Raw genomic sequence first — 20,761 nt, forward strand, 5'->3', positions numbered from 1 at the left:
AACACGGTTGCTTTAGGAGAAGCTCAGGGAGCTTGTGAGCAGGACCCCAGACAACCCTCTGATTAGTGACTGCAGGAAGATTTAGGAAAAGGGGAGCTACTCCTAACATGTGTGAGCAAGAAACAGAAAGGGCTCAAGGAGCTGAGATAGGACATTGTTCCAGTGGCCCTGTGCAGGTCTGTTTTAATTGTACTGGTGGAGGGCTACGTAACACTCTTCATGCAGACTGGGGCGGAAACTACGATAGCAACAGACATTATACTAGACTACACTGTGTCTGTACAAGTACAGTATTCCCTGAACATTTCTAGCTTGTTGTGATTGTACAGTATCACCCAGCATTGAGAGTCAAACCCCCCCAGCAAGTAATAGTGGAGTGCCCAGCAGTAGCAGTACCACTAGCAGTAAGAAAACCAGGAAAACCATTAGTTTGGGTACTAAAACAGACTCTTCAAGGCGTTTTGATGCAGGCGAGTGTGCCCTAGACACTGGCATCGCTCTGGTCTTACTCCGACCACTGTGAGAACAATTCAGAGTAATGCTGACAAGATCAGGGCTAGTGCTCAGTGTGTAACACCACTTAGTGTTACTAAAATAAGTCGATCAAGCAGTTTGATGGAAAACGGAGTGTCGTCTCTCAGTGTGGATAGAGGATCAAAACCAGCAGAACTTACCTCTACATTTGCTAGGCAAGGCAAAAAATCTGTATGACAATTTAGAAAGAGATCAAGGTGAAGGATCAAAGCCAGAGACTTTCACCGCAAGTCGGGGATAGTTTGATTGCTTCAAGAGGCGCTTCCACCTCCATAACATCAAGATGTCTGGTGAGGCGGCTAATGCAGATACTGCAGCAGCTAAAAAATTCCCTATCTCAAGAAAATAATTGAGGAAGGCTGCTATACACCTAAGCAAGTCTTCAATGTTGATGAAATGGGCCTCTACTGGAAGAGGTTGCCTGAACGGACTTATATTTCCCAAGAGAAGACAGCACCCGGATTTAAAGCAGCTAAAGACCCCCTAATCTTGCTTTTAGGTGGTAAAACTGCCAGAGACATGAAGATGACAGTGTACCAATCTGAAACACCACGAGCTCTCAAGGGATTTTCAAAGGAACACCTACTGGTCATTTGAAGATCCATTAAGGAGGCATGGATAACTAGCTATTTTTTCAGAATGGCTGACTCTCTATGCCATCCCTGCATAGAAGGAATACTATGCCAAGGAAAATCTTGATTTCAAGATTTTATTACTTATTGATAATGCACCGGCTCATCCAATTAACCTGGACAACCTGTGTGAAAATGTCAAAGTTGTCTTTCTGCCACCTAACACCACATCACTCATCCAACCCACAGACCAAGGAGCCATCGCTGCATTTAAGGGGTATTCCCTATGCCTTACTTTTGACCAGCTCATCAGAGGCACCTATGGGGAAGGCAAGCCTACGATTTGGGAATTTTGGCATGACTACAACATCCGCAAGTGCATCGATAACATCGGTAAGTCCTGGGCTGAAGTTACTCAGGCATGCATGAATGGTGTGTTGGGAAATCTGTGGCCTGAATGCGTCAGTGACTTAAAATGATTTAAAGATGATGTCCCCACTATGAAAATATCCTCAGCTTTGCCAAGAAAGTGGGTTTTGATGAGGTGGAAGCAGCCGACAGTACACAACTTCTGCAATCACACGGAGAAGAGCTAACCAATGAAGATCTGATGCAACTAGAGGTGATGAGAGCAATGGAAGAAGAGGGCCAAGAAGTAAAAGAAGAACAAACCCATCGAAATTTGACTGCCAAAACGTCCTTCTGAAGCTTTCCAAATGACTGAAGCTGCTGGTTTGCAAATCCTTAGCGATGATGATCCTAACAGGGAACGCAGCTCCAAAGTGGTTAGGGGAGTTGGTCATGTAATGAATTGCTATAAAGAAATTTACCAAGGAAATAAAAAAAAGGAAAGCAAAACAATCTCTAGATGTGCTTTTTTGAGTGGGAAAAGTTCAGCAAGAGGATCAGCCAGACAATCCACCCTCTGACTCCACCACCTCAACCAAGTTTCACAATCATCATTGCCTAATACAGTATTAAATTGTTTAAAACTTGTACTGTATATGTATTAATGTCTTTTGTCTGGTAAAAAAAATTCCCCTGGAACCTAACCCCTCCATTTACATTAATTCTTATGGGGATATTGGATTCTCTTTAAGTCACATTTTTCAAGAACACCGCTACAACGTTAAGCGAGGAGTTACTGTACAATCAATTCATAGTCAGTCACTTTAAAAAAAGCCCACAACTTAGTTGAAGTACTACAATACCCAGAAACTTATAGTACAATATCTTGCCTATACATTATCTAATTCAGGTCATGCTATTACCACCTCTTTCAAGCACTAGTATCACACACACGTTTTGTTAGTTTCCAAAAAGCCACACTTGTGGCAACCTGCCACAAATACACAGCAATTCAAAACAAGACTCTAAAATGAACAGTTGGGAACTACTCAGCATAATAGTAAAAAAATTCATGGTATTCCTGAATTCCTAGAGTTTTACAGATTATGGAACTACATCTAGATACCATGTATTTAATTGAGGCCTTAAACAGCTCACACTGCATCTCATAGTTGTGCAATCCTAACTCATGCACATGTTAGGAACATTAGGCTTCCTAATACAAAAAGCTATAGTTCCAGTTACAATGGAGATCAGAACTATATTTTAAAACAAGGCCCAATGCTGAACTTTAAAGATGCAAAGAAACAATTAGGTCATAAAGAAACCACCACCACCACGAGGCTTTCAAAAAAAGCCTTCTTTACATGAATAACTTTCAGGAAAAAAGCATAGATAGTTTCTCAGAACTAGCCAAGTAACATTACTAAAGGGTTGTACATTTTATTGCTTCTGTAGGAACAATGCTTTGCACACAGGAGGGGCTCCCAGAATCCCTCCATTCTCCCAGACAAGTTCCCCTTGTTATTGTGTTACATCCAAAAGAGAGGCCAGGTCTCAGAAGTGCTTTGCTGGTACTGGTATAGAATAGTGGCAAAGTGCTGCTAGTGTAGATATACCAGGTCACAAAAACCACACCTCATCGCACTCCTGAGCAAGGTAACTACTGTGCTGGCATACATTTGTAGTGCAGACCTGACCAATCAGAGAAATGCCATCGAGTGTAGGGCCTTGCTTAGCATGGCCACCAAGAGACAAAAGTAGAACCTGACCAATTAACAGAGGAAAAGATTTTTAGTCAGGGAAGACTGACTTAATGAAACTGGTGCAAACTCATACCAGTTTAAAATTGACAAGCTAAACCAGTAACAGTTTTAAATTGACATAAGTGTGACCACACTTGGGGTTTGCAGCAGTTTAACCATGACCTGGTCTGACATTGTTTTACCGGCATAACTATATTGATAGTGGTTCTTTATTTATTTTTTATTAAAATATTTTACGCCAACAGAACTCCCCTAAGTGTAGATGTAATTATACTGACATCTTATTTCAGTTTAATAAAGTGAAATAAGCTATACCAACTTAACTTCATCTACACTAGCTGTACTAGTAGAACTGCATCTACAACAGGGTTTTTGCTGCTTTAACTATATTGGCATAGTTAAGCAGCAGAACTTAAATGTAGACAAGGCCTAACTGGTTTAAAAATAACAATTAAAATGTTCAAAAACTGTTTCGACCAACTCTTAAGAAGGCAGTTTAAAACACAAGGGTCTGAGTTAAACTGATGTTAAAAACAAACTGGGAGAAGAGAGGTCTTGTGAGAGATTAGTCACTTTTGCAATTTCTATTGAAACACAGGAGTTTACACCAGTGCCACCATATACGTTTAAACCACCTGAAGTTAAACTAGACTAGCATAACAGACAGGCCTTAAGAGTTCACCCATGCCAACCACTATAACAAGTCATAGTTTTACTTACATTTAATACTTCTTGCCTGGGCTGTGGAGGTTCTATACAAGTCAGCAGCCTGAGCAACAAGTCCATAATAGCAGAGGTCCCTATGTGCTTTATAATGAGGTCTACAAAATCTTGTTTTTTCTTTAAGAAATCCACAATCTAGAAGAAATAATAATAAAAAAAACAAGTTTACGTTTTGCTGCAAGTACTTTTTCTTTATTTCCCCTGGTAGATTAGTATTTCAAATATGTTCTGTTTCACAAGTTTTGAGAGTGGTGAAGGCAGGAGAAGAGACTTATGAACAACATGTTCAGCCATCTAGAGTGGGCAATCCAAAGTTAGGCAGACTTTATAACACTGTCCTTTTAACCTGAAAAACAGTTTAAAGCACTTCAAGCAGATCTTTAGTTGTGTTATTAACACCTTATTTCTCCTTTTTTTATTTAGTCTATTTACTTGTTGCATTTCATTTAGCCTGAACAATGAAAACCAAGCCTATTACACTTTCAGATTCTTAGTGCTGCAGTATTTGGATTTTAAACACTGCATGGGGATTATTTAAAAACTTTTCATTAGAACTGCAAAGTGTGAACACATTTCTTATTTTTCTCTGGCTTATCTACAAAGTCTAAGTTGTGTATGACAAATAGAAATGTGGGCCAAAGAGATTTTTTTGGAGGTGCTGAGTCAAATATAAGTAGATTTCTTTAGATTCTTCCCAGAGAAATCTGAAGAATACTGTAAACGCTCACTTGGCACACTCAGTGGAAACACACAAAAACCTTCTGAAGTGATAAACACCCATTTTTTCCATGGTCTGTGTGTATAAAACATCCTCACTGCATTTTCCACTTTATGCATCCGATGAAGTGAGCTGTAGCTCACGAAAGCTCATGCTCAAATAAATTGGTTAGTCTCTAAGGTGCCACAAGTCCTCCTTTTCTTTTTGCGAATACAGACGAACACGGCTGCTACTCTGAAACGTGACACAAATTAAGTTATCACAGCTGTTAGAATAAATTATTCTGTCCCATAATCTTCTGAGGATGGTTTCTAAAGCAATTCATAGAATTAAAGCAAGCATTGAAACAAAGCATTTAAAACATAAAGGGAAGCAGCATGAACAGAACTGCATTGTGAGAGTACATTGTAACAGACACTAATTCAACCTGTTAACAGGTAACCTGATACCACTATGCATGCTATCTAGCCACTGAAATCCAATGCATTAGATCAGTATCATAGAAGTCATTCAATTTCTCTGGCACTTATTTCAGTTAAGTCCCAAAATTTGCCTTTTCCCAAAACTCAAGTTCTTGAAAATTGCTTCACAAAATATGGTTCCACTAGCTAAAACAAATTGTTTAGAACAGCTGTGGAAACACAGATTTATCAATAGGCTTTTTTTATTTTTAGAAGGAAGATGCTCCTTCACCCATAAGGCCAACAATAATCAAATCGTTTTACCCAAAACTGTTCTTGAAGAGTTTCAGGAAAGAGCAAATTTTCCTAGGTAGATGTGGTATGTGTTGGGAGAGCAGACAGTACTGAACTACAAGGGGAAGGAGGATAGAACCCCAATGGAACAGGATATTGTCCTGGCATCACAAGAGAAAGGACACTTATTCTTGATAAGCATATATGGTAGCTGTATTTAAGGAGTCAGAGGTAGAGGATCCCAGCCACTGGGACCAGTTACAGTTCTGTGGTCTGCTCCATTTTAGACCAAGTGCTTGCTTGTGCACAGATTTCTTCATACAAAGAGCTTTTTTTTTTTTTTTAAATGGAGGGGAGAAGGAGATGAGTAAGAAGGGAGGCCCCAGTAAGAGCTGTCTGTCCATCTTACGTCTGCAAAGCAATGATAAGCTAAACAAATGGGGATAGCAATAGTGAGCTGTAAGATGGTACTGCAGCCCTCACATTTTCTGCAGCAATTCTCTTCTTCCTCCGCCACCACTCCTGACTTTAACGTACTATTGGAATCACAAACATCCAGGCTGAAAAAAAAAACAGTCAGAAAGCTACACTGTGGCTGTGTCTATGCAGACAAAAATTGAATTGCATAATTCATCACTGCTCCAACTCCACTGGTTAGCAACAAAGGAAGCTGTAGTGAAGACTGAGCTCAGAGCCCTGTCTATACATTACAGCTTCCACCAGTCAAGCTATACTGGTGGTGAATTACACCCCCAAATTTTGCCCAGAGAGAAGGGAAAAAGCACATCTACTCTACAAGTAGAACCTTACAGGGATATTTTTTTTTTTTTTTTTTTTTTTTACGATAGGGTTCCATTAGAGGAGGCCACATCATTTAGCATGAACCATGCTGGAGTCATGGACCATCTACAGGTTTAGCTTTCAAGTAATGTCCATACCTACTAAAAAAGAACTACTTTATCTACATCAGGGACAATCTTCCTGTACCCTGATCCAACACTCTACTGTAATGAGAGCCAAACTACAGCCAGTTAAGCTCCATCTAACAGGATTTACTGTTTAATTGGAGCCACCCACAATTTTGTACAATAGGGTTATCCAGTCAGTCCACTTTCCAGGTCTCTTTCTGGGAGGAAGATAAGAAGTGCGTTGCACTATGAGGAAAAAAACCACCACCAAAAAACCTATTCTGTTTCTGGAAGTAGCAGCTAAGGCAATATAGAAAAGCTACCCAGAATCTACATGTACAAGAATAACCAGTGTGGTAAGCATGGACAGGCCATGGCTCTTCACACACCACTGTACAATGCAAAATGCTTTGTATACTCCGCAAACAGTTAGCTACAATTATCAGAACCATGCTAAAATTTAAGTAGGCTCTATCTTTGGCCTGTGAATAGGCCTAAACAGACTACTAGTGATACTCTGCCGCTATCATCAGATTAGTAAGCACAAGAGACTAGTAACAAGACACAGAATGGGTGATTTCTAGCAGTGCTAATGGCATTACTTATATTGGAGAGAACGAATTTGTATATACAAAAGAGAAATCTTACTGAACTGAGACAAATTGAAGATATTTTCAAATATTTTGTAAAGGTTGCACTATATAAGAATTTTAGAAAGGAGAAGAGTTTCCTCAAAAGACGACTAGATGATCACGATAGTCCCTTCTGGCCTTAAAAATCTATTAAACCTCTTTAACTAAAGGATGGTGACAGCAAGCAGTCAATTCAGGAGTGGGCAGAAGAAAATACTTCCCCTTAGTAACACATTTCTGACCAGACAGCTGTTCTGATAAACAAAGTGAGGATAAGTCAGTGCAAGTTACCCAGATTTTGTTAATATTCTTAAAGTGTTCATCTCTACTAGAAAACTTTCTATTGTCATGGAAAAAGTGAATCTGGTTGCTTGATTCAGCGACAACCTTTTAAAATGGTAGCCCTACAGAGGAGCGCAGCTCAATATTACAGCTATTGATGCACATACTACAAACGGAAGAGCTTATAAATATTTACCTGTTCCGGTTTTCTACTGATAAGAATACTTAACACCTTGCTGAAGAAACTGGCCAACAAAGGGTTGAGAGGGGATTCATTTAATAGGAAGCTGTACAGTTTCATAAGTAAGGACTCTTCTTCTCCCAGTCTATCATTGATCTGCGAGACATCGGACGTAAGAAGCTCACAAGATATGTTTGGATACCTAGAAAAGGGACACCTTCCATCACTCATGCTTATAAAACAAATATTACACAGTAAAATATGGAATCAAAACAAAGCCATTTGGTGGGCTTGTTGGACAGATATGGAAAACCGTAAGGCCGCTGATTTGCAGAGAGTTGGGTAAGTTAGTCTAAATATGAATGTACTGTTCTGTAAAAAGGTTTTATGCTTTTATTCGGAGATCAGGAAACTCCAGTCTCCCACTATACTGCAGCACTACAGATATCACATAAGTTGAGTGTCAGAAGCAATACAAATAGTATATGGTGAGCTTTTAGCTTAATATCTACTGGTTAGCCCTCCTGTCTGAGCACTAACCTCCCCACTTCAGAAACCATTTCCCATTTTGTCTGGGGAAAAAAAAAGAGGAGGGAGCGATTCAAGTGTCAGCAAGCGAAGAACAGATAGTCCTGATACTCGGTTTTATTCATAGAGTTCATATGAAGACCACAAAGTCAGCATGATCATTTCTGGATCAAAAACATTTTTAACATGTTTGTTAAAAATCTGCCTAATTCAGGCAGCAGCATCTCTCACAAAACCCTACAAGGTTGACTAGTATTGCTTCATGCCAAGTTAGAAACACATGCACTCGGACAGTTTAATCTAAACTACTACAACATACACAATATGTACATGCAAAACAACATAAGGCTTTATCCACTTTACATTGGGTAGCTATATAGCAAAAAAGAATTTTCCAGTATTTTAGTAGCAAAGGTATGCAGACCCACAGTACTGTGAATTTATTCACTTAAGTTTATTTCTTTAAAAAATGCCTCCAAGTGCTTTAAAAACAAAATTTAAACTAACCAATAGTTAGCATATGGACTTATTTTAACTGCACAGATATATTACAGTAAGGGCTGCGGGGCAGCATCTCAGTTACTTTAGTTAAACATACCTAGATCTCTACCCAAAACTTAACTAGAAGCCACAGCAAACTATGGAAGCCCGACGTAACATACTCTTTGCCTGAAATACTGTTTATTATGATGTCAGCCACATTATGCACTTAGTTTTCAAGTGATCATTAGGTGCAGCTCCATGTAGAGTGCACTGAAATAGCCTAAGCTAGATGAGAGAAGTGCTTGTATAACTGTTGCAAGGTATATGATGAAAAGTCTGAACGCTTTTTTGCCAAACTCATGAAAAACAGTTCTTGGCCACATCTGCAGTTTGATCATAATATCTCCACACTAAAGGTTCATAATTAGAGATTAAGCACATTCCCTTACAGCAGTAATAGACTATCATTCATCCCCAATGATCTTCACTAGCCATTAACGACATGGGTACAAGTGTTCGTGTGGAATACACCACTCTATCAAAACCCTATTAGTATCACTATTTCTAATGATACAACAAGGAGTGAGGCTTTCTAGACAATCACTTGAGATAATCCCCCTTCAATGCACCCTTTCACCATTTGGGCACCAAATCAATTTAGGGGGAGTTTTCAGAGGAAGAGGGGGCCTTAACCACACTAAATGTATAAGCATTAACAGGAGTCATGATGTTAAGTAGCACAAAACACTCAGAAAATCCAAGACTTACTATAAAGCAGAAGACAGAACTTTTAAGTGCATACCAGTGCCACTACAGACTGGCCTACAGGAATTAAATACTGATTTCTCCTCTCCCTACACCTCCCCAGTCTCACAGATAAGTAGTGTTTTCCTACTTGTATCTGATCTTTTCATCCATGTCTTGAGGTGGTTCTTCTATAATAAATGAAACTAAATCTTCCAGACATTCTGATTTCAACAGAAACTCTATAAGTTTGCGATTCTGAGCTTTGCATTCCTGCAAAACATCCTCCTCGTCCATCAATTCCTTCAGCGTTACATCTTCTCTTTCTAGAAGTGTGTCTATGTGGGATGACGAATGGAGATCAAATTTCCAAAACATGCTGGTCTGGACAAGGAGAAAAGCATATGTAGAGTGTTAATTTACTAATTTATTTTAACAGTTGTTAACTTGTAGTTCTCCCCAACAAAAAGCCATGAACTCCATTATATCCATTTCATAGCCTCTAAACCCAAAAGGAACCTGAATGCATAATACAGACACCACTAAAGCTTGAACAAGACGCACATTATCAGATGCTGAAAGGTTCTGCATGGACAATAGCTGGGGAATTTTACTGTAATTCACGAGTGCTGAATGATAAGCCAATGTTTTAACTCTTCAAAAAAAATTAGCTAGATCCAGAATTTGAACATTCTACAAAGACATGACATGTTAATGCTGTGTGAAAGAAAAAAAAAAGTTAACTCTGTTCCTAATTTTTTTTATTTCTCTTGTACTCTGTTAGGTATATTTGTATAAAAACAGGGGTTTTGTTCACTGGTCCAGTTGCTTATGCTCCACTTCAATCACAATCTTCAGTAAGGGTCAGATTCAGATAGCCCGCTGAGCAGCTGACAGGGCTCTTTTTTGGACAAAGGAAGGTGCCAGAAGCTTCCCCCAATACTGCCTAAGACTGGCAAAGCTAATGCTCTGGCACACACACATGCTCCTTAGGAGGCTACAGAAGGAATTCTTGTTGACAGTCAGAATTTTTCATAGGCACTCCAGCCAGAACTCAGGCTTGTTGCACAGATATTGCCCTTGGTTCATACTCTTGTCTTAAGTGATCTTGCACACAAATGCTGTTAAGGCAATTGTGATAATGAAAGAAAGAATTACAACTTCAGATTTACCAGATAAAACACTCCTGCTTTTAAGCATATATCCTTAGTAAACCACCACAAGCACTCCATCCCCAACAAGTTATGACCATAGCATTTAAAACTACTACAGAGTTATTTCCATAGGACATTGTCTGGCCTTAAAGGAAATCTTTTTTCATTCACATACGATGAAGGAAGTGGACTCAAGGGGATTTTAAAGCTATAACCAGTAATTAAGAGAAAGGGTTTTTTCCTGCCAAGTTGAGTCTTTAATAGCATGGTTTAAAAACAACAGTCTATGGAGAACAGTATGAAATGTTACAAAATTTGTAACAGGTACCTCTACAATTAGAGGCCTTTGCACCAAATCTTCGCTACTGCAATACATTAGTGGCAACAGAATCAGCTTTTTTAAGGGCTATGGGGATATACAGAGACATGTATACTTTAGCAGAAGTGTCCTGTGAGCTGTACTTTTTGGTACTCAAAATCAGTTTTAGAGTGCACAGGCAACAAACCCAAACTGTATGTTTTGCATGTCAGACATGCGCCTAATACAGCCTACAAAAATTCATTTAAATTAAACATTTCATCAACAGTACCTAGAATGCAGTCAATTTACTTACAAATAAAATCTGTATATATAGTAATTTCTGGAAAAAAGTTAATTTAGCATGTAGATCAGGTCTAGCTGACACAAAGTGTCAGAGTTCAGCATCACAGTGTATATATCAAGGCAAATATATTTTTGCCACACCTAGCATGACAGGGTCATTAGGTGTTGTTACTACTAAAATTACATTACAATAAGGTTTTGTGTGTACACCATGCCTATTTTAAATATATTTATCCAGGGTAATATTGTTTTCCAGTGTATCATGCAAATCTCTTAAACACCCCATATTAATCTTAATATTGTTTAGCGCATCGAACAATTTTTTTTTTTTTTAAACCAGGAAACAAAACGTACTGGGGTCACTGAAACTGATACGGGAAAGGAGTAAATAAAGTTTTAATTTAACATATACTATCATTTTGAATCATCTGCGATCCCATGCAAGAATTAAAAAGGAAGATGTTAAGAATCAGACAGAACAATCTTACCTACCAGTTAAATTAGTAAGTTTACAAGAGTAGTCAGAATCCATACATTTGATTTTATTTACAATAGATGTGTTAGCTTGTAATTTGATTTAAGTTTATTATATAATTGTTTTCAAAAACATTGGCTTATTTGTTGTTACAGCCACGGCAACCATTTACTATGGACAAATATAACAGGTGTATTGTTGACCAACAGCAAATGTATATTTCAATCCCATTACATAGGATCAACTACCATGTCCACCCACAATTAATACAAGTTGAAGTTTTGGAAGTAGCAGCTATTAGTGTTAAGAATTCCAGACATAAACCCCTCTGCAATGACTGAGGAAGAGACACTCACCCAAGCGTCCTTTCAAAATCTGTTTCAATAATTTCATTCAAAATCAATTTAACAATGGATAATAAGAGAAAAGGCATACTACTGCAAACATGTTACTGCGTTATTTCACAAACTGTCTCCCAGGCAAGCTGTGTTAGGGGTGCTCCCTCAACATGGCAGGTGCCGAGCAGAGATTATTCCATCACTTTCCAACAGGAGCCCAGGTCCCTTGGAATAAGGAAAAATAAACACCGTAAAATGTGCCAAAGGGGAAGTCCAGGAACCCTGAAGAAAAGAGAACTTTCTTAAAAGTATGACTGGCAGTTACCAAGACGACTTAGAGCAGTTCCTAATGCACACAGCAACTTTGAAAAACAGACAAGTGACAAGTTCATCTCTACCGCTAGTTTTCTTCTACCTCCTCCCCACACCAAAGATTTCTATTCTTTAAAGGGGAACTTTGATGTATGATTACACAATCCTATTCCCATTGACCACAACAGGAGTACAATTAGGCCCAATAAATCCATAACCCAGAAAAAGACATTCATTATAACTTGCTCTTTAGATTTTCAACCATCTCCAAAACCCAATTTGGACTCAAAGTTGCTTTCAGTATCAGGTTTCAGTATTGGTGTGAGCTCCTGAAAACATGTTTGTTGCTTTCAACACAAGATGCAAAATTTGAGACTTTAAACATGAAGCATGCTCAAAAAAAGTAAGTAAGTATCAACACAAGCAACTGCTTCAGGATAACTTTATAAGAGTCACTCTTAGAATTGAGAAGGGTTCTTTTAAAAAAGAAAACCATGGTAGTCAACAGCTAACAAAATGGCTCTATGAGCATGATATTACATTGCTTATAGTATTTCACTAGTTAGCTTTGTTGTCTTTTTTCAGACAGACTACACAAGCCCAATAAGAGGCCTGTGTGTCACCATAAACATGTACTGTGTGTATTTCAGAAGATCTCTTAACTCACTTCTTTAAAAAATACACAAAGTTAGTGCAAAATAACGTAGTTCAAAATCCCAAATGAATTGGGATCAAATGTTTGGAGAAGCTACAGCTTCTCTACTAGTAAAAGTTTCAACCAACTTATCTTCCAAAATTGGTTTGGCCAGGAAATTGCCTAATTTACTCTGAAGGGAAGAGAGACAGTACATACAAACTATAAAGAAAGTGTCACTATCTGAATTATAGATCATTAAGAAGTTAGGCTGGTTTGAAATTTTAATTTGCTGATGTTTATTTGCTTCCCTTTAGCAAAGCAATTATCCATTCAAACATTCCACACAGCAGAGACTCCTTGAAAATTCACATGCCTGTTGTAGCTAAAGAAAGCGTATTGCAATCAGGCAAAGTTCATAATTTTTTACTGAGAGTGGTTTGGAGCTCTGTCTTGCTCCATGTGAGGTCAAATGAGAGTTTGCCATTGTCTTCAGTGAGAGCAAGATTGGAAACTCTGTGTATCAGTATGTTACCTTCCACTGGGTGGCAGAAGCTTAGAAAGGACACAAGAACCAAAGATTTCTTTCACTTAAAGAGACAGCCACACATCTTTTGGAGTTACAGGACCAGGCATGGCAGATGTGCACTGTTTATTAAGGTTAGATGCAAGCCTTCCCACAGCTGGCTGATTTTGATCCTCTTAATAAAATATCCTATTTGTAAATGTTTAAGATTTAGAACACTAGTTTTCAACAAAAGCTTAGAATAAGCTGAGCATTTTAAGACAAAAATGGCTCCTCTCAAGTTTTGCAGTGTCTTGACAAAGGTAGTAAATCTGTGGCAGAACTGGGAACAGAACCCTGATCTCAAGTGGTAGGCCCATGTCTTAAGTACGAGACTGGTGCCTCTCATGCAATTTTATTAAAAATCTCTAATTAGGTCTGCTGTAAAAGTCAGTAATGCTTACCTACGTTTGAAAGTACAATGAAATCTCCTATACAAGTGCAAAGCATTATTAAATCACCGCATTTTTCTGAGTAACTAAAGGGGGGTGGGGAAGGGAGAGACTCTCTCTCTCTCTCGAATAGGAAACACTGCAGCCTAAAAGGGTTCTACAGCCAGAGACTACTCTATGTCCTGCATCTGCTAGCATGATAGGATCTCTTTTTAAGTTACTTTGTAAAAATCTGCATTTAACACGGAGAGAAGATGTGCATGTTAACTACACAGCCTATCACATGAGGACTGAACAAGGTGGGTCTCCACAGAAGGCCCCATCTCAGATCGACTAAGGTGAGAAGGAAACTATTTCAGCTGTATAGCTAGAGATATCATAATCTGGAATTTTTAGAAGAGTAGGGCTGACCATAGAGAAAGCTATATTAAAAAGTTGCATGGCTACAAGTTCATGAGTCAGGAAGTGTGAAATCTACGGTTGCACATTCAACACTAATACATATGCATTACAGTAGTCTTGTATGATCACACAACTACTTATCTTATGGTACAAGATGTCATACAAATTCCTCCCCGCCCCCAACACACTCACAGGTGTGCATGAAACAACCTGCCACCTGTCAGGCTAGACACTGGAACTTACTACTAACTGACAGACCCCACCTCATGGACTAAAGAATCATCTCCTCTAGCTGAGGGCAGGAGGCTCTTACCCTCCTTGCAGACCAACTAGCTGAGGAAAACATGACTGCTAGCACAACTGAGTGCAGATAACTTTCAAACAGCCCACAGGTGGGACAGAAGAGGCCACAGAGGTGGAGAGGAGACGAACTTCATTACTGGATACCTAAAGAAGGTTGCAGGATATTCTGGAGATGCAGCAGCTTTTACTGAGTTAAGGTTACAATCTGTGTCCTATTGTAAAGGAAGTTGTCCCCCTCTCTCATTACCCCCCAAAAATCTGAATGGGTTTTCATCAACTAGAATTTGAACTGACATTTCTGAATATATTAAGTTAGAGAGATGTATAAAGCAGCTCCTTTTCAAAAAGTTTTACATCTTTATGTCTCTTTGCCAGCCCAATGATGTATCACATCAAGATTCTCCATAAGTACATTTTACTCCCTAATGCTGGGCAGCCTCACTGTATTTAAAATCCATTAACAGTAATTAGATAGCACAGTGATAAATGCTTATTAAGCAGATGATATGTTTTGAACCGGCTTGTGAGAAAATTTTTAAGAGCAAGCATAATCAGATTTTCAATGGATATAATTTGAAAATTAGATAAATGCTTATTAGTAAAGCTGACTGAAAAGAAAAAGCCAGAGAATACATTCTACAACTGCCACTCATGACCAAGTTTTTCAGTAAGGACACTGGGGTAATGCTGTCTATAATCAGTACATTTTCACTGACAGATTCCCCACTCTCCTACAGCAATTTTGAGGTCTACAGGGTAATATGGATACGGATTTCCAGCATTCAGTGTTTTTTGGCCAGTGCCCATCACGCCTTTAAACTAAATATGAGTCACCCAAGATGCAAAAAAAGTTCTATGCAAATGCCACCAGAAGCTTCCAAAAAATCCAGTGAAACTTCATTTGAATTACCAGCTAAGGCCATAAGAGGACATATGTCCTTACCCACCATACTTAAAAAACAAAGAAATTGAATTGTTGATTACGAGTTACAACGCCCACAAACATTAACAATGCATTTAGAAATGCATATTCTGTCAAGTCATCACTAATTAAACTATGACCCAAAAATAAATGCTACTTTCATGAATGTCAACTGACTACAAAACTCAAAATTCCATAACTTTTCAAGTCCATACATAGAGATTATTTTACATTCAAGAAACAACAATTACTTTACCAAAAATTCTATCTTAAGTAATTGAATTTCACAGTTAACTATCCCTTAAATGGAAATACCGACAACCAAAATCCAAGTAAAAACAATACACCTACAAATCCATCACAACACAATTCTGACCCCCTGAAGTATGCACTTCTTTATACTTGATAGGTGTAGCACAGGGGTAGGCAAACTTTTTGGCCCAAGGGCCACATCTGGGAATAGAAGTTGTATGGCTGGCAATGAATGCTCCCAAAATTGAGGTTGGGGTGCAGAAGAGGGTGAGGAGGTCTGGTTGGAGGTGGGGGCTCCAGGTTGGGGCAAGACATGAGGAGCTCAGGGTGCGGGACGGTGCTCTGGGCTGGGGAGTGGGGTGCAGGGGGGCTGAAGGGCTCTGGGATGAGGCTGGGGATGAGGAGTTTGCGGTGAAGGAGGGTGCTCTGGGCTGGGACCGAGGGGTTCGGAGGACAGGACTGGGGCAACAGGACTGGGGCAGCGCTTACCTCAAGCGACTCCCGAAAGCAGCAGCTTGTCCCTTCTCGGGCTCCTATGAGGAGGAGCAGCCAAGCAGCTCTGCACCCTGCCCCACCCATAGGCTCCACCCCTGCAGCTCCCATTGGCTGCGGTTCCCTGCCAATGGGAGCTCCAGGGACAGCGCCTGGGGTGGGGGCAGTGTCCAGAGCGAAGCCCCCTGGCTGCCCCTATGCGTAGGAGCTGGAGGACCACCATGTCCCTGCTTCCGGGAGCCATGTGGAGCAGCCCCCAACCCTCCTCCCCAGCAGGTGCTCGAGAGCTGGATTAAAATGACTGGTGGGCCAGATCCGGCCCACAGGCTGTAGTTTGCCCACCCCGGTGTAGCATGTTTACTGAAGCTATTCATTTCTTTGCTTTTAGTCCAAATTTCTTAAGTGATATAAAAACTGACCATAGCATTGGTTTTTTATGTAAAAAGGGAAAAGTTGTTTCAAAAATCATATTAAGGCTTCTGGGTAATGTGACAGGGTCGGGCTAGATGGCTACAGGAGAGTGATAAGAAGGCAGATATATTAGCCCCAGGTTAAGTAGGTCCCTTTTCGCTGGGTAAGGTAACAGGGAAGGTTCCAGAACAATCAGGAACTTTCTGGAAACAATTAAGGCAGACAGGCTGATTAGAACACCTGCAGCCAATCAAGAAGCTGCTAGAATCAATTAAGGCAGGCTAATCAGGGCATCTGGGTTTTAAAAAGGAGCTCACTTCAGTTTGTGGTGCATGTGAGGAGCTGGGAGCAAGAAGCTGAGAGTGAGAAGGCATACTACTGGAAGACTGAGAAGTACAAGCGTTATCAGACATCAGGAGGAAGGTCCTGTGGTGAGAATAAAGATGTTGGGAGGAGGCCATGGTGAAGTAGCCCAGGGAGTTGTAGCTGTCACGCAGCTGTTACAGGAGCCACTGTAGACGACTGTAATCCACAGGGCCCTGGGCTGGAACCCGGAGTAGAGGGCAGGGCTGCCGGTGGGTGGGAGGTGCTGGGAGTGGGGAGCTGATGGGGGCTGCTGATGTATTACTGTGGCTCTTTGGCAATGTACATTGGTAAATTCTAGCTCCTTCTCAGGCTCAGGTTGGCCACCCCTGTTCTAGCTAGATCACAACTTTGCATAAGTGTATACAGACCCACATTAAGACTTATTGTTGAAGCCCCCAAATATACACTGCTCTGACCTAGTAAGTATACAAACAGTCCAAACTAGTTAATATTTACTAACAAAAGTAGTGGATACCTAAATTATATAACTAGCTGTAATAATCTAGCTTGTCTTCGCTATTAAAGTTATCAATGAAATTACAATATGAGTTTTGAGACAAGAATCAAATGTCTCCTTGTTAATTCCCCCACTCCACACCTGTATCTTCAAGCTACTGGTAAAGATGCTGGATTAGTTAGGACTCTTAATTTAAACGCAAGTGTAAATAAAAACTGAATCACCCACTCCAGATGTGAACATGGCTGGTTCACTAGTAACAACAACAACAAAAAACTTATATCTATTGGTTTAAGAAATGCTGTTTGCTAGGTTTAGAACATTTTTGCTTTCCCACCACCTAATACTTTAATCCCATTAGTAGACTATATTGTTTGTATCACAGTGGCTTCTGCTAAGCAGACTGTTCATTTATGTTTTAGAGGTGTGAGACTGTATAGCTAAGCACAAATAATTTTACAATTTGTCAGTCTCAGTTTAGAGTATGTACAGGTTGCTGCAAAAAGTGAATTCAGATGCAGAAGTAGACTGGAATATCACTATTGTTTCAAATGTTGAGAGCAAGACCCTCTGATGGAAAAAGTCTGTTGTCCACAATTATGTGCATCAATCCATGAACACATTTGTTCAGAAACAATTCCTTCCAGCACAGAGAGAACGGATGCTGTGAATGCTGGATTGCTACCATTTCTTCTGTGATAGAACCAATAGCAAAAGCACTAGTAAAGGATTTGATTATACAATACTGAAACGTGGGCCTTGTGTTCTCAACTGAAGTCAAAGAACAACTGACTTTTTAAGATGGGCTGTTTTAAAAATATAGATTTACTGGCGCTCCCTACACTACTGGATCAGAAGATGGTAATTCCGTCCCGCTCCCCCTGCTTTGAAAGAGATTCAAATGACCTTCCTGAAGTCCCCAAATTTCCCCCAAACTTGAGCACTATCCCTAGCTTAGTTTAAAACAAATACCTCATGATTAGGAAGGGGGACAACAAAACAGAGTAAAAAAAAACTGGATCTGCATTAACAGTCTCAGTACCCCATGCCAGATACCGGTGGCAGCTGTGAAACTTCCTAGCACAAACCCAAATAGTTTAAAATGTCCATTGTAAAACCAATAGTAAGATCATCACAATGCTACATTTGTGACAACGTGAAGAGGGGTCATCCAGATGTGGTAGTGGTGACAGTGGTACAGGATACAAAGGAAAACAGCCAACTAGGAAGAAAAAGAGAAAAATGACTTGAAGAAAGCTGCAAAGGAAAGAAGGAAGGGCTTGGCTACAGACGAGAAACTGCAAAAAGGGAAAAATAGCTAAAGGAAAACAGTTGAGTCCTACAAAAATAATGTAAGCAAGCCTTTCTGAAGGGGAGAGGTATCAGGGAGAGAGAAGATGACAGAGTAAAGCACTTAGGAACCACCAAATGTTTAAACCGATGCCTTATGGTGGCAGGAGGGGAGAGAAGGGAGAGAAGTTGTCCCTACAGATGAAATTTAATAGCAATGTTTCTTACCTGTTAACAAAAGTTTTAAAAAAGTTAAGAAAACAAAACGATTTGTATTCTCCGTGGCTCCTTGCCCATTACAGGATATCCTGGCAACAGCAAAATCTTTCAATCTACAATATTAGCAGATTAGCAGGACTGAATTAGGTTAAGATGAAGTAGATTTCTTCCTATAAGAAAAAAACAAGACATTTTATAATTTCATAATGTTAACAGGTTTCCATTAAACAGCTCAAATAGCAGTAACAACATAAAGGTTCTGAGCTACTGGGGATTGAGAATATGAAGGAAGAGAGGGAGGGAGGAGACTTGTTTGGAAGAAACTGAACCTGATCCCGTAAGTCATATTTTTTACATAGATGGTCTTTTGAACAATTTTAGAAGAAAGCTTTTGTGGCTGTTTCTAGTCTGTTCAACATTCCCCCTTTTCCCTGCCATCTCCGGTTTTGAACAAGAATTTGGGCATTCTTCATATCGTTGTGGGTATATGTAACTATCTTAAACAGTTTTGACCCTCTGTGATTGAAGACTATATATTTAAGACACTGCTGTTTACCTTCAAAAAGGGAAAAATTTGGTCAATACCTGCAGTTATGTGTATTTGAGGATCTCATCTAACTGAATTTATACTCACCTGCCTGCACTCCCTCAGATTTAGGGAGCAGAGCAATATTTTCTCCCTTTTTTTATGGTCTTGCTCTATCATGACTGTTTGAGAATCTATTATACTAAGTGCTGATCTACACAAACTTACATGAAAATAAAGAGATGCACATTAAGAGATTTAGTTATTTTGGCACAAGTCTGCATGGGCACTTCAGAATAAAACAAAAGTGGCAAAAGTTAGTTCACCTAAAGTTGGACAAATCAATTTTAGCCACTTATTATGAAGTAAGGGTGGCCACACAGACTTGCACTGAACAAAAACCAGGTTTTAAAACAGATTTAGTGAAACTGGTGTAAGCTAGGTCTCCTAAGTGACCAGTCCTTAAAATTGGGAGAGTTCTTAGTTTGCCACTCAAAGGAATACAGACACTGAGGCACCAGCAGCTGGTCTCAGAACAAGGCTCACCTGCTTGTGCCTCAAAGTGACAAATGGAAAATTTCTTACCAATAATTTCCTTTGTTAGCAGCATCACCCACAATTCTGGATATCTGGGCTGCTTTCCTCTCTCTGCAGCTCCTGCAGGCAGATCAACATTTTGGAGCTGCATGGTCTGGCTGGCCCCCTCAACTCCTGCTTGCTTCCAGGTGAGTTATTCTAAAAACTGTAAAACCTGCCTATCATTACCAAATATTCTAGAGATAAAGTAATGTACAGTAGACCAAGGAAGATGGTCTTATGGTAACAATTTCACTTAATACTCGACTCTTGACTGATGAGCCATCCAGGGGTGGGAAGAATTGTGGGAGAGACTGCTAGCAGAAAGGAAATCAGTTAGAAATTTTCCATTCTGCAGCCCAGGATCTCCCACAATTCTTGACCACTGGTAAGTAGCAAGCAGATGTCGAGATGGTTATAGAAAAGATCAGAAAACGAAAGGAAAAACAGTATCCCTCCCCATCTATAATATTTGCTCCAAAGGCAAAACAATTTCCAGGTCACTTACATGTAGTACCTTCCTACCAAAAGGATACCTCTGCAGAACACAGGAAGTCCACTTTGTAGTGCTTTGACAAAAATGGTAGCATTTGACCAAGTGGCTGCCTTACAAAATTTCCCACAATGGATGCATTAGCTCTTTCTGCTCAAGAGGTCTCCAGGAATCACATGGAGTGTGCCCTGACACATTCTGGAACTGGAATCTCCAATGCCTTTTACTCTTTCACAGTGCATTGTCTAATCCATCTCGCAGTAGAGGATTTGGAAATTCTGATTCCTTGGCATTTTGAATGGAAGGATACAAACAGGGACCTCACTTTCCTTACGGACTCTGAGGTAAATTTTCAGAGCCCTTTAACATCTAAGGTGTGCCATCTTTCCTCAGTGAGATGCTGTGGCCTTGGACAGAATGAAGGTAGAACCATCTCTTGGGAATAGTGGAAACAAGAGTTCATC

General features: G+C 39.8%; 1 protein-coding gene across 16 annotated transcripts in view; it reads right to left on the bottom strand.

The window, feature by feature from the left end:
• The window catches only part of PPP6R3 (protein phosphatase 6 regulatory subunit 3), a 138,525-nt gene that overhangs the window by 83,801 nt on the left and 33,963 nt on the right, over window positions 1-20,761 (bottom strand). For 13 of the 16 annotated variants that reach the window (XM_073347074.1, XM_073347073.1, XM_073347071.1 and 10 more), the window contains exons 2-6: window positions 18,712-18,872; window positions 11,783-11,910; window positions 9,266-9,498; window positions 7,375-7,561; window positions 3,941-4,078 (exon numbers count right to left, since the gene is read on the bottom strand). In XM_073347074.1, the coding sequence (XP_073203175.1) occupies window positions 3,941-4,078; window positions 7,375-7,561; window positions 9,266-9,498; window positions 11,783-11,794 (570 nt within the window). In that variant the 5' untranslated portion in view covers window positions 11,795-11,910; window positions 18,712-18,872. Of the gene's footprint in view, window positions 1-3,940; window positions 4,079-7,374; window positions 7,562-9,265; window positions 9,499-11,782; window positions 11,926-18,711; window positions 18,873-20,761 lie in introns of those variants that run through there. The other 3 variants (XM_073347060.1, XM_073347059.1, XM_073347063.1) reach the window with 3 other exon arrangements.

Source organism: Lepidochelys kempii, chromosome 6 (assembly GCF_965140265.1).
Source record: "Lepidochelys kempii isolate rLepKem1 chromosome 6, rLepKem1.hap2, whole genome shotgun sequence".
NCBI lineage: Eukaryota > Metazoa > Chordata > Testudines > Cheloniidae > Lepidochelys > Lepidochelys kempii.